This window comes from Molothrus ater, chromosome 6 (genome assembly GCF_012460135.2).
Source record: "Molothrus ater isolate BHLD 08-10-18 breed brown headed cowbird chromosome 6, BPBGC_Mater_1.1, whole genome shotgun sequence".
Lineage (NCBI taxonomy): Eukaryota > Metazoa > Chordata > Aves > Passeriformes > Icteridae > Molothrus > Molothrus ater.
The window spans coordinates 9,075,103-9,086,817 of NC_050483.2; the positions used below are offsets into that span (position 1 = coordinate 9,075,103).

The 11,715-nt window shown below is 58.2% G+C and overlaps 3 protein-coding genes across 6 annotated transcripts; 2 read left to right on the top strand and 1 right to left on the bottom strand.

Moving 5' to 3' along the window:
* Positions 1–80: 80 nt before the first annotated feature.
* TMEM138 (transmembrane protein 138) lies at positions 81–3,240 on the top strand. 2 transcript variants are annotated; one of them, XM_036383478.1, is made up of 6 exons: positions 81–126; positions 911–1,132; positions 1,215–1,386; positions 2,140–2,215; positions 2,298–2,453; positions 3,160–3,240. In XM_036383478.1, exons 2-5 carry the CDS (start codon positions 1,005–1,007, stop codon positions 2,408–2,410), a joined length of 489 nt encoding a protein of 162 aa, XP_036239371.1. In that variant the 5' UTR covers positions 81–126; positions 911–1,004; the 3' UTR covers positions 2,411–2,453; positions 3,160–3,240. The 2 variants fall into 2 exon arrangements, with proteins under 2 accessions (XP_036239371.1, XP_036239370.1); XM_036383477.1 differs by lacking the exon at positions 3,160–3,240 and having other exon boundaries at positions 2,298–2,613.
* TMEM216 (transmembrane protein 216) lies at positions 2,916–4,591 on the top strand. 2 transcript variants are annotated; one of them, XR_004980275.2, is made up of 6 exons: positions 2,916–2,974; positions 3,160–3,261; positions 3,344–3,436; positions 3,643–3,844; positions 3,935–4,260; positions 4,506–4,591. XR_004980275.2 is itself a non-coding variant. In XM_036383480.1 (5 exons), exons 1-5 carry the CDS (start codon positions 2,962–2,964, stop codon positions 3,948–3,950), a joined length of 426 nt encoding a protein of 141 aa, XP_036239373.1. In that variant the 5' UTR covers positions 2,916–2,961; the 3' UTR covers positions 3,951–4,333. The 2 variants fall into 2 exon arrangements, 1 of the variants encoding a protein (XP_036239373.1); XM_036383480.1 differs by lacking the exon at positions 4,506–4,591 and having other exon boundaries at positions 3,935–4,333.
* CPSF7 (cleavage and polyadenylation specific factor 7) lies at positions 4,527–11,627 on the bottom strand. Of its 2 annotated transcripts, none has more exons than XM_054515256.1 (9): positions 11,518–11,627; positions 8,897–9,115; positions 8,351–8,454; positions 7,959–8,104; positions 6,323–6,728; positions 6,130–6,248; positions 5,890–6,055; positions 5,631–5,804; positions 4,527–5,498 (listed from the first exon to the last, which is right to left on the bottom strand). In XM_054515256.1, the coding sequence occupies exons 1-8, from the start codon at positions 11,569–11,571 to the stop codon at positions 5,636–5,638; spliced, it is 1,383 nt and encodes a 460-aa protein (XP_054371231.1). In that variant the 5' UTR covers positions 11,572–11,627; the 3' UTR covers positions 4,527–5,498; positions 5,631–5,635. The 2 variants fall into 2 exon arrangements, with proteins under 2 accessions (XP_054371231.1, XP_036239363.1); XM_036383470.2 differs by having other exon boundaries at positions 4,527–5,550.
* Positions 11,628–11,715: the final 88 nt, after the last annotated feature.

Consider the following 11,715-nt stretch of genomic DNA (forward strand, 5'->3'; position numbering starts at 1 on the left):
ACCCCAATGTGCTGCCACAGAGGGGAGCAGTGGCCAGAGCGGCCCCGCGGGTCCTCCAGCCTCCACTTCCGCCTTCACTTCCGGCTCTGGCGGCCGTTTCCATGGGGACCAAGATGGCGGCGGCGGGTGAGCGCCCGGGGCGGGGGTACGGCGGGGACCCAGCGGCACCCCCGGGACCGGGACCTCCGGCACCCAGCGGGGTTTGGGCGTATCTGGGGAGGCGGCCCGGGAGCGGGAAGGGGGGCAGGGACGGAAGGAGAGGCGGGCGAGAGGGGGCCCGGAGTCTCCGCAGTGGTGGCTGTGGGAAGGGGCGGAGTGACGCGGGATCTGGAGGGGCAGAGAGTGATCTCTTCATCCCCATATCCAGCTCTTTACCCCCTCATGCCCATCAGTTTCTCTCTCCCATGACCAGCCTTTCTTCCCCCGCATTTCCAGCCACCTTTCGTCCTTGTCCGGCCCCTTTACCCCTGTCTGTCACCATGTCTGCCCCTCAGGGAATTCAGCCCCAAGCACAGCCCTTTTCCTGCCGGGACACGGGGAATCCCTGTACCCTCCGGCCCTCTCCAGCCAGGATGATCCCTGAGGGGGCTATTCCCGTGGGATATGTATCCCACGAGGGCTGTACCTGCTCCGGTGTCCCGTCTGTCTCTCCTGACTCCTCTCTCCCTGTGCCCAGAGTGGGACATGCCTAAACCTGCTCAGAACTGCCCATGGAGCTGGGAACAGCCAGGAATAACCTGCTTGGACACTGCTTCTTGGGACTGCACGTCTCACTCATCCCTGGATTTCCTCACATGGGGATTGGGGTGCATTTCAGGGGCAAGGAGGACACTGGAGGAGAGAGAGGACACAGCTCATTGGGTTTTCCTGGTTTCTGGGATCCATCCCAATTCCTGTGTTCCCCCTCCAGGTTTGGGATGTCGGGAGAGGCCCTGCTGAGCCCCCCCAGCGCCATGATCCGTTGGGAATGCTGGGGCTGAGGGCTCCAAGCCCCCGGAAGGAGGATGCTCCAGCCCAGCAACTACAGCCTGGTGCTGTTCCTGCAGTTCCTGCTGCTTTCCTACGACCTCTTTGTGAATTCTTTCTCGGAGCTGCTGCGCACAGCTCCGGCCGTGCAGCTCGTCCTCTTCATGTAAGTACAGGGAATGTGGGGAAAGTCCTGGAAGCAGATCCAGGAGACCCAGGACCCCACAATCCCTCTGTTCTCCCGGCAGCATCCAGGACATCGCCATTGTCTTCAACGTCATCATCGTCTTCCTCATGTTCTTCAACACCTATGTGTTCCAGGCGGGATTGGTCAACCTCCTGTTCCATAAATTCAAGGGAACCATCCTGCTCTCCGCAGCCTACCTGGCACTCAGCATCTCCTTCCACGTCTGGATTATGGTAGGATGGCATGGGCACAGCTGCTGGATTCTCCCAAAGGGTTTTTCCATGACCCCCAGCTTCCCACAGTCCTTTCTCATGGTCTTCCCCTGGAAGGTGTCCCATGGAAGATGTCCCATTCCATGACCCTGTGGTTGGCATCAGCCTGGAAGTGTCCTGCCCAATGCCAGCCCCATCCCAGCTCATTCCCTAAGGGCTGTGACCCATCAGAAAATCCTCTTTCCCCAGGGAAAGCCTGTGCTAGCAGCTCCTGGTTTTTCTGGGATTAATCTGGGGGCAGCCCCCTCCCTTCCCACAGCTCCAAGGGCTGTGCAGGCTCCTGGATCTTTCCTGGCAGCACCTTCGCCTTTTCTTTCCTGAATAAACTCCTTCCTAGCTCCTTCCCAATGGAGCAGTTCCCATCCCCTGGACACCTCCTGGAGTTCCCTCCATCCTGCTGCCCTGGAGCACAGGGAAAGTTTGGGGGGTCAGGAGCCACAGCAGCTGCTCTGATGCTGCCCACGCCGTCCAGGAAGGGGATTTGCAGGGATTTGCAGGGATCTGCAGTCTGAAGCCGGAATAGGTCTGGGCTCAATGCCTAAATCCCCTGAGCTGCTTAACCTTTGGGGTAGGGAGCTTCCCAAATTTCTCCAGGTGTAACTCCTGCCTTGATGTCCCTCAATCCTGCTCAGAACCTTTGGAATGGGGTGAGAGTTCTGGGAGGGCTCAACAAAACTGCTCCGGGGGTTACTCCCAGTTTTCCAACCCCCTCAGAACCTGCGCTGGCGTGACTCCAGCCGCTTCATCTGGACTGAAGGCCTTCAGACCCTGTTCGTTTTCCAGAGGCTGGGTAAGGACTCCAAGGATCAGGGTGGGATCCCACATCCTTTGGGGGTGCTGGGGGCCCTCTCTCATCCCGAAATTCCCTGCAGCGGCTGTGCTTTACTGCTACTTCTACAAGAGGACAGCTGTGCACCTGGGAGACCCCCTCTTCTACCAGGATTCACTCTGGCTCCGCAAGGAATTTGCCCACTTCCGTGGCTGATGGATCCCCTGGAGTCTCCTTGCACTCCATCGGCTCTGTCGGGGTCGGTTCTGGCTCATCCTTTCTCTGGGGTCCAGCCCTTGGGATTTTGGGAGTCAGCGGGAGGCTTGTGGGGCATCCCTGCGTTTCAGGGCCACAGCCTTGTTTGGGACTGGAATATTTTTGGAAACTCTGAAGGAATAAATTGGATGTATTTTCCAGAGGCTGCTGGGTGTTTGTGCCCACCCGGTGTGACTGCTGCACTCCTTACATTGTACCCCAGCTCGGCGCTGCGCGTGCAGCCGCCAAACGGGGACATTCCCGTGCTCCGATGTGGGATTCCTGTCCCGATGGATACAGGGGGCGGGGTTAGGAGGGAGGGGGACTCGAACCTGCGCGGCAGCGCTCGGTCCTCCAACCATAGAGAGGTGCGGGTAGAGCGGCAGGGCGCGCGCCGCCAATCACCGAGAGGGGCGGGCCATAGAGCGGCTCCGCCCTCACGCCTTGCGCCCTCGCCCTCGGCGCCCCCGTGCGGGCGAGCGCGGCGGCGGCGGTTCCCATGGAGATGGAAGATGGCGCCCAGGGGTAGGAGCAGGACCGGGGGGGGAAGCGGGGGATCCCGGAGGGTTACGGGGGGTACCGGGAGGAACCCGAGTTGGGAGCGGCGCTGGGAACGAGGCAGGGGGGCGGCCGAGGCGCTGCAGGGCTCCGGGGCCGCGCTGCCATGCCGGCCCCGTGCCCCCCCTCATGGCCGCCCCGTGTCCCCTCAGACCGCCATCGCTCCTCGGCTCCGCTGCAGGTCCTGCTCTTCCTCAACGGCTGGTACTGCGCTACTTATTTTCTCCTGGAAGCGTTCGTGTTCGTGTACAAAGGTGAGTCCTTCGCTCCAGAACTCCTCTCGATCCCACCGGGACGGGCGGGAATGTGGTGCTGAGGGCGGTGCTTTTCCTGCAGTGCTGCTCCTGCCCTATCCCGTCTCCAACTTGGTGTTGGACGTGGTGCTGCTCCTCCTCTACCTCGGCATTGAGGCCACACGCATCTTCTTCGGTGAGTGCCCCTGAATGCCAGAGGCTCCACAGAGAGCGCAGTCCTGGGACACCCCCGAAGAACATCCCTGGATGTTCAGGTTGGACAGGGCAGGCAGCAACCTGGGCTAGAGGAGGGTGTCCCTGCCCACGGGAAGGGACATTTAATTCCCCATCCGAAACCCTCCCATGATTTCCATGGTCTGATCCCAACTCTGTGTTCCACAGGCTCCAAGGGGAACCTGTGCCAGCGGAAGGTGCCGCTGTCCCTCAGCCTGGCACTTACAGTGCCGGCAGCTGTGCTGGCTGTGTACTACCTGCTGCTCCAGACATATTCCCTGCGCCTGGAAGCGTTCCTGAGCGCCATCCTGCTCCTCTTCTACGGCCTGGAGCTGCTCCTGGGCGTCCTGGCGCTCCTCTCCTTCTCCAGGTGCTGCATCCCAGGAACTGGGGGAGCCGGCGCGGGAGCTGCCAGGTTGGTTTGGCACCCACACATCTCTGTCTCTGTCCTTTTCCACAGCACGGATCCCTACTGAGGACACGGCCCAGGGACACAGGGGAGCATCACCCGTGCCAGCTCCACTTCCCAGTCCCGGGAAGGGGGAGGATCCCTCCTTTCCCACTGCCCATTTCACCTGGTGCCACCTGGACATATCCCTCCCACATTTGTCACTTCTACGTGGACACATCCCTCCCATTTTTCCTTCTTCCCACTTCACCAGGGACCTGCTGCCACATATTCATCCCTCCCTTTTCCCACTTCACTCACTGCCCCCTGGACATATCCCTCCCACCTTTCCCATTCTCCAATCCTCTTGGACTCCTCAGAGCTTGAGCCAGCTCAAGGTATGAAGAATCCTTTTTTTTTTCTACAACCTTCCACAATAATTCACTATTTTCCAATAAATATTTATTTTTACTTGGTGCCCAGGAATGTGGGTCCCCCTGGGAATGCTGAGGTGCTTCCAGCACCTCAGAGCCAGTTTGGGAAGCACAGGAACCCATTGGAGGAGGAAGAGGGTGAGGGACAATGGGTGCACAGACCTCTCCAAATCCCTCCCATTCCCTCATTATCCCAAATCCCGCCGTAGGAAGGCAACAGGAGCGCTGTGTAAAAGACTGACAACGTCATCTGAGTTTATTACACAATTCCAACCTATCCAAAGACAAATCTAATCACTGCGAGCAGGAGGGGCGGTGCCTCGCCGGGGCTTCCAGGGATTTGCTCTGCAATTTGAGGGGAATCTTTTCCCCCTTCCACTATTTGGAAAGAAACTAAAAATCTGTGGCGGTAAGTAAAAAAAAACCCGGAGCTCTCCTGCTGAGTGCTCCCACCTCGTGGGGCTTGGGAAAATCAGGGTGGTTTTTCCTGAATTTGGGTTATTTCAACTTAAAAAGACTTCCAGGGCCTGGGTTTTCCCACCTGAGTGTGATTCCAGCCCTGGAAGTCACCCAGTGTGTCCCGGCTCATCCTGACCCTCCTGGGCTCTCCCTCCCTCTCCTTCTTGGGATTCTGAGGGGACACAAGGGGGTCACAGCCTGCCCTGCCTCTTCCGCTTCCTCTAAAACAAGGAAGGCTCTGCGGGAGAGGCCGGAGCTGCCGTTAGGGTGGGAATGCTGCTGTGGGGAATGTTGGGATAGAGAGGATGACCCCCAACCCAGCTCCAGCCCCTTTTTCCCAGCTCCTGGAGGGTGAAGGGGCAAAGGAGGAGCGTGGCACAGTGTCCCACCAGGGTGATGGGGATGCGAGTATCCCCAGGCAATCCAGAGGATGGCACGTGGCTCCTGATCCTAGGATCGGGAGCTGTGCATCTCCAAGCCCCCAAGCTGCACAGGGAGGGCTCTGTCTCCTCCGTTCCCCCCCGGACTGGGAAGGGCTCACAAACCTCCCTCCATGGAATAAAAGCACCATTTCTCTTTGGGTCCGAGTATCCACGGAGCAGAGCGGGATGGCCCCAGGAAGCAGCAGCAGTGGTGGGGGGGATTCCCAAGGCCACGAGGTGCGGGCGGGGGTCCCGCCCGGAGGGGGCTGCGGTGGCGAGGAAGGGACCGGGATGGGGCGGAGCAGCCTCGGGCACGGCATCCTGGTCGAGGTGAGGAGATAGAGTCCATTAAAAACCACTTCCTGCCAAATTCCTGTCGGGAGAGAGGAGAGGAATGGTGGGAGCGCTCTTCCCTCATCCCTCACGCTTCCAGGGGATTCCCCAGCCTCCCACCTTTCTCAGTGGTGCCGGTCCCTGTCTCTGTCCCTGTCCCGATGCCGCTCGTGCTCCCGGCTCCGCTCCGGGAAATAATCCTCGTGCCGATCGTCGCTGTGGAGCAGATCCCGGTGCCGCCGGCTGCTCTCGCGGGACCGGCTGGGAGAGCGCTCCCGGGATCGGTGCCTTTTCCTTTGGGAGGAGACAAAACCCAAAGAGTGATTTTTTAGTCGCTCACCTGCAGGGAGGATCCCCTTCTCTGGATCCAGGGGAATACCTGGAGCTGCTGCTGGAGCTGCTGCTGTAGGATTTGGCCTCAATTCCATGCAGGCAATCCTTGAGGGAAGAGAGGAGGACGCGGCACCGCTCGTCGCTGGCCACGCGCGACTGCTTGATGACAGCGATGGCTGTGAGCAGCGTCTCGATGGCGTTGCTGTAATCCCCTGAGGAGCGGAGCAGGGGGTCAGGAGCAGGAATCCATCCCAGGGAAAGGGGACATGAGGGACACGGGAAGTACCTGCGCTGGCGCCGGACACCGCCTTGGAAATGGCGCTGCTGGAGATGGCGCGGTTGCGGTTCATGATCTCCTCAAACTCGCCTTCGCTCAAGGCCGGGATCGGCGGGCCCAGCTCCCGGCTGTCGGCAAAGCGGGAATGCGGGTTCAGCGGGATCCTCCCCGAGCATCCCAACCCCACTCCTGCCCAGCTCACCTGCTGTGGTTGTAGGGAGCCATGGCCTTGCTGTAGGTATCCGGAGGGGGTCCCAGGGCAGCGGTGGGCGGCGGGAAGAAGGCGGGATTGAGGTGCAGGGCAGGGGGCACGGCCCCCGGCGGGGGCACGGCCAGGGGCGGGGGCAGCCGGGGCGGCGGCGGCAGCAGGTGCTGGTAGGGAATTCCAGGAGGAGGCGGAGGGACTCCGAAAGCGGAGGAGAGGGGAGGCGGGGGGGGCATGGGAGGGGGGGGTAGCCCCATGAGAGGCAGCGCGGGGGGGCGGCTGAAGAAGGGCAGGACTGAGGGGGGCTTCTCCATGCGGGCGGGGGGCAGCGCGTTCTCCGTCGGCGTCGCCCGGCCGTCCACCGCATCCACGGAATCCCGGGAGTGGGCCCGCGGCGGCACACCTGGAAGTGGCACGGGGGAAGAGCTGTGAGGTGCAGCTGGAGGGCGTCCGGGTCTCCGAGATCTCCTGCTCCTCCTCTTCCTCCCACCCCTGGAGGGCTGGAGGTGCCCAGAGAGAGATCCAGCCGGCCACACATAGCCTCCACTTCCATGTGTTTTTCCAAGATGGGCCCAGCTTTCCAGCAAGACCCCGCACAGTGCCCTGGGGACAGGCAGGTCATAGGGACAGGAGCCAAAAGCCACAAGGAATGGTGAGAGATCCCCAAAGACATCCAAAGACCCGGAGAGCCTGAGATCCACACATGGATTTGGAGAGACCCAAGAGTGGAAGAACATGAGGGGAGAGAACTCAAGTGCTGACAGCAACGGAGCTGCTGCGCTGCTGCTAGAGGAAGGAAAACTCAGCATTCCGAGAGGGTCAAGGAGCCTTGCTCTATCCAAAGAGGCACTGAGGATGAGACAGAAGGGGTGTGACAAGAGCCACGGCTCCCAGCTGTGCCAAAAGGCTGCATGGGAGCTCCACTGTGCCCTGGGGGCAGCCGGAACTCGGCCCAGGGAACACTCCCTGCTCCACCAAAACTGCAGGGCAAGTTGGGACACAGCCTAAGCACCAAGCAGCTGATCCCCTCGGGCGCCTGAGCCAAAGGAAGGGAGCGAAGCAACTCTGCTGGGAAGGGGGAGTTTTCCTTGCACAAAACATGCCAAGGGATCTACAACGACCAGAGCTGGCCAAGACCTCCTCGAACATGCTCCTGCCAGGACAATCCCTGCGGATCCCATCGCATCGCTGCGGAGTGAGGCCAGGACCACCTATCGCCATTGAGGGACGCCCACGGCCAGGCCCCAGCTGGAATATTCCTCCAGTGTTGGGCACCTTACCTCCGCAGGGATGGAAAAATTCTGGAGCAGATCCAGAGAGGAGCTACTAATAGATATGGAGGGTCTTAGCTATGCTGAGAGCCTGAAGAGCTTAAGCCCATTCAGTTTGGAGAGGAGGAGGAGGAGGCTACGAGGGATCTTCGCAGTGTGGGAGCACCTAAAAGGGGATCATAAAGACTCGGGTCAGGAGCTAATCCGGCTCAGGAATGGGAAAAACAACCCCCAGACGCTCCTGGCAAGGTTTCCCCCCATCCCGAGGGCTTGCTGGGCTGGACCTGGCAGCTGATCTGGGGGGATTTGGGATGTGTGTGAGATGGAACCCCCCGCCCGCCTCACACCGGCGCCGCACTCACGTTTGCGAGCCTGAGCCTCGAACTGCGACAGGTTCTGCCGGGTCGCCAGCCTCACCTCCACCTTGTCTCCATTCAGGATCTTTCCAGGAAGCAGCTCCAGGAGTTTATGGACTGAGTTCTCGGAGGCCACCACCACCTCCGCGTACCTGCGCGGGAGAGAGGGAGGTTGAGCCCTGAACCCACGGCAGAGACCTCCCCCAGATCCTCCTCCTGATCCCATCCCACTGTTCCACGCCCCCTCCTCACTTTTCCATGCTCTTTGGGATGCTCCATGGATTCCCTATCCCAGGCAGGAAAAGCGCTGGCTTCTCCCTCACCCTCCACCAAACAATGGATGTGGCCATGAGGGCCTGGCTCCCATCATTCCCACCCAAAATTCCATTGGCTCTCACCCCTTGGATTGGCCATTGGCTCGGTTCTCCGCGAATTTCAGCTCCACCACGTCGTAGACTCCAATGGAGCGGATGGTCTGGATCAGCTGCTGGTCAGTCGTCCACTGAGGGCATAGGGAACAGGCTATGGTATCCATGTCTGTCCCCAGTGTCCCCCCACCCACCTGAGGAATGTCACCCCCAGACTTCCTTAGCGAACTTAAAACCATCCAGAACAAGCCTTGGGAATGGATAACAGCAACAAGTTCTCCTGACAAGACAGAGCTTCCCAAAACTGTTCCTGCATCCCTGAGCAGGATAAGGCAACTCAGGAGCAGCATCCCAAAGTCACAGCTTCAAAGGGACATCAGCAGATACCCAGCCCAGCAGCTCCTCAGGGATACAAATCCCTTTTCCCTGAGGATCACAAAGCCAAGCCCAACTCACAGTCCAGCTCAGGACTGAGGGGGAGCAGGCCCTTCAAAATCCCTGCCACTCCCCTAGAGAGCCCAGCAGCCCCTCAGAGGTTCCCCAGGAATCCTGAATTTCCCAGGAAGATGAGCTCACCCAGGAGAAGCTCCCGACGTAGACGGCGGCCCTCTTGTTCCGGAGGCCGCTGTAGGTGTACAGGATGGCCGGGGGTTTGCTGTTGGGCTTGGGAGATGGCTCCTGACGGATCTCCGGAGGCGCTTCCGAGCTGCTGGAACGCTTTTCCTGGGGCTGGGAGCTGGCTGCTAACACGTCGTCGTAGAGATCCATCTGGTCAGCATTACTGAACTCCGGGTCCTGCTGGGAAAACGTCATGAGATCCTGCCTTGGGAAGGGCTTGGGAAGCCTTCTTTGCTCTTTCCAAACCTGCTGTCCCGATTCCCAAGCAGAATTTCCAAGCCGAGTTCAAAGGTTTAAGGCCCAAATCACTTGGTTTGGGTCTATGCACAGTTGGGAATTACAGCCACCCCTTGCCTGGGCAATCCCAAAAAACAGGATGATGGTCTCTGATTTCATGGAGTAATGAAATGGTTGGGGTTGGAATAAGGACCTTAAGGATCATCCCATCCCACCCTCTGCCATGGGACACCTTCCACTATCCCAGGTTGCTCCAAGCCCTGTCCAGCCTGGCCTGGAACACTTCCAGGGATGAAGCAGCCACAGTTTCCCTGGAAATCCATTCCAGGGCCTCACCATCCTCACAGGGAAGAAATTCTTCCCAATATCTCATCTAAACCCCCACTGAGCTCCAGCACATTCCAAGGACCAGCCTACTTGGATCCCACACAACAGGACAAGACCCTGTTGCTACCACCAGGAAGAAATTCCCAATTTGGAGGGCAAGAATTCAGTGGTGGAAACCATATGGTAGGCAAAACCAAATCCCAAACAGGGATGAGCCTGTCACTCCTTGGCAACACATGCATCCCAAAAATCCAACCTGGGAATTCCACACTGCCCTCAAACCATGCCAAGCACCCCAAACTTGCTCATTTTTGGGAAAAAAGCCCTTTTTAGGGTATGAGTTCCCACACATTGGATCTGTCCCTTTGGCAGAGGAAGCTCAGGAAGCTCCAGAGCTGGGAATTCCAGCGTGTCCTAGATCTGCCTCCCAATTCCCACTCTGTCCCAGGCTATATTTAATTTGGAATGTCCAGCAAGTGCTGTGTTAACTATGGATACCAGTTCCTCATTCAGATTGTGCCAAGTGTTTCATCCCACAAAATCACTCTATGAGGATCCATCCCACAGGAGCTGGTATGCCACAAAAAACAGAGGTTCTGCTCCCAAATTTTCAATTCCAGGCAGTTTGGACAATGTTTTCTGCTGCAGACAGTCTGAGGGTCAGGGCATTGCAAACATCCTCTTGGGAGCTGTACAGAGAAGGACACTCACACACTGCTTTCCAAGGATTGTGGAAACCCAGGAATCCAAAAATCCAACCATTTTCCCTCTCCCTGAACTTTTGCATCCAGCTCTTTCCCTGGAGCTGATAAAAGAATGATTTGAAAAGGGAGCTGTAGTTTTGTGTTCATTTCCCAAAAAAGCTCAAGTGTTTGGTTAATCCAACTCCCACGCTCCCACCTCCACCAGGAGCCTTTGGACACAGCCCAAGGCTGGAAGATTCCCGCCTGGAAGTTTCAGAAAGTCAAGACCAAAAATAGGAAGGAGGGGCTAGAGGAGGAATCCCTTGGAATCCCTGAGTTCTGCTACTTAGGGGATTCAGCTTGGGAGGTTTTAGGGATTCTCCTATTCCCCATCCATGCACAATGAGTTGAGGTGCACAGGGATGAAGCTGGGCACTGTTAGAGGGAATCACCACGTGGGAGTGTGGGATTTGGAATTACACTGGCATCTCTGGAGTGCCACAGGGACACCACAGCACCTCCCCACTGCTTTGATCCTGGCATGGATTAATTCAAGGTGCTCTCCTGCCACACATCCCAAAAGGAGGAACATGCCAGAGTCATTGGCCTGGATCATCATTCCAGCTTTGAGAATCCTCCATCCACTTGGTCCTCCCAGGAGATTCCATGGGATATTCTCACCCAGTAACCAGAATAAGCTTCTCTTGATCACTCCAGGAGTTCACAGGAATTCCTTTCTCCATGGTGATTCCTTCCTCCGGGTGCTTTGCTTCCAGTTTCCATGACTTTTCCTCTTGCCAACTTCTCTCCACAAGCTTTCTATGGCAGTTTCAAATTTTCCAACATCTGCCTTCGCACTTGCTTTCCCATATCCATGAACTCCCTAAAATCTGCTTCTCCAACACCCCCTTCCTTCATCATTTCCTCCTGTGAATCCCAGATATTCCTGGGATGGGACAAGCAGGATAGGAACAGCAAGCTCCTGCACAGATTCCCAGCCTGGGTGATCCCATGGATTTGGCTCCGAGTATCCCCTCACTGTGTAATTCCCTGGAAATGCCTCTTCCAGTTGGGATTTCTCATTCTTCCAACCAGGACACAGCTAAGCTCCTAAATCCCAAACATTCTGTGACCAGCCACGTGTCACAACCCACAGGGAAACCCTTTAATCACAGCTGGAGGTGGCAGCCACCGAGATTTGGGAACGATTGGGAATGATCCTTCCCTTTTCCCAGCCACACCAGTTGCATCTTCCACCGGGATGAGCTGCAGGACACTGGGATCTCTTCCCAAAAGAAAGGGGGGGATCTGCACCCCCATCCCAGCCCTCACCTGGGTGAACTCCTCGTCGGCGTAGATGTCAATCAGATCCACTCCCTCGGACATATTTCCAGAGGCGGGAAGAGCGGGAGCCCGGGCTGGGACCGGGCGGAGCCAGGACACGGAAGGTGCTCTGGGAATGGGGGCAGGGGGTCACTGAGGCCCTGGGGACCCGCTGAGGGCGTCTCCCCAAATCCCTGTGTGCCCCAA

What these genes read in the sequence shown, in the direction of transcription:
- TMEM138 (XM_036383478.1), top strand. Translation starts at nt 1,005, where the DNA reads ATGCTCCAGCCCAGCAACTACAGCCTGGTGCTGTTCCTGCAGTTCCTG. An exon ending in GTGCAGCTCGTCCTCTTCAT is followed by an intron (nt 1,133 to 1,214) that starts GTAAGTACAGGG and finishes TTCTCCCGGCAG; the next exon opens with CATCCAGGACATCGCCATTG. An exon ending in GTTCGTTTTCCAGAGGCTGG is followed by an intron (nt 2,216 to 2,297) that starts GTAAGGACTCCA and finishes AATTCCCTGCAG; the next exon opens with CGGCTGTGCTTTACTGCTAC.
- TMEM216 (XM_036383480.1), top strand. An exon ending in GTTCGTGTTCGTGTACAAAG is followed by an intron (nt 3,262 to 3,343) that starts GTGAGTCCTTCG and finishes CTTTTCCTGCAG; the next exon opens with TGCTGCTCCTGCCCTATCCC. An exon ending in GGCCACACGCATCTTCTTCG is followed by an intron (nt 3,437 to 3,642) that starts GTGAGTGCCCCT and finishes TGTGTTCCACAG; the next exon opens with GCTCCAAGGGGAACCTGTGC.
- CPSF7 (XM_054515256.1), bottom strand. Translation starts at nt 11,571, where the DNA reads ATGTCCGAGGGAGTGGATCTGATTGACATCTACGCCGACGAGGAGTTC. An exon ending in GCCAATGGCCAATCCAAGGG is followed by an intron (nt 8,105 to 8,350) that starts GTGAGAGCCAAT and finishes TCTCCCGCGCAG; the next exon opens with GTACGCGGAGGTGGTGGTGG. An exon ending in CGAGGCTCAGGCTCGCAAAC is followed by an intron (nt 6,729 to 7,958) that starts GTGAGTGCGGCG and finishes TGCCACTTCCAG; the next exon opens with GTGTGCCGCCGCGGGCCCAC.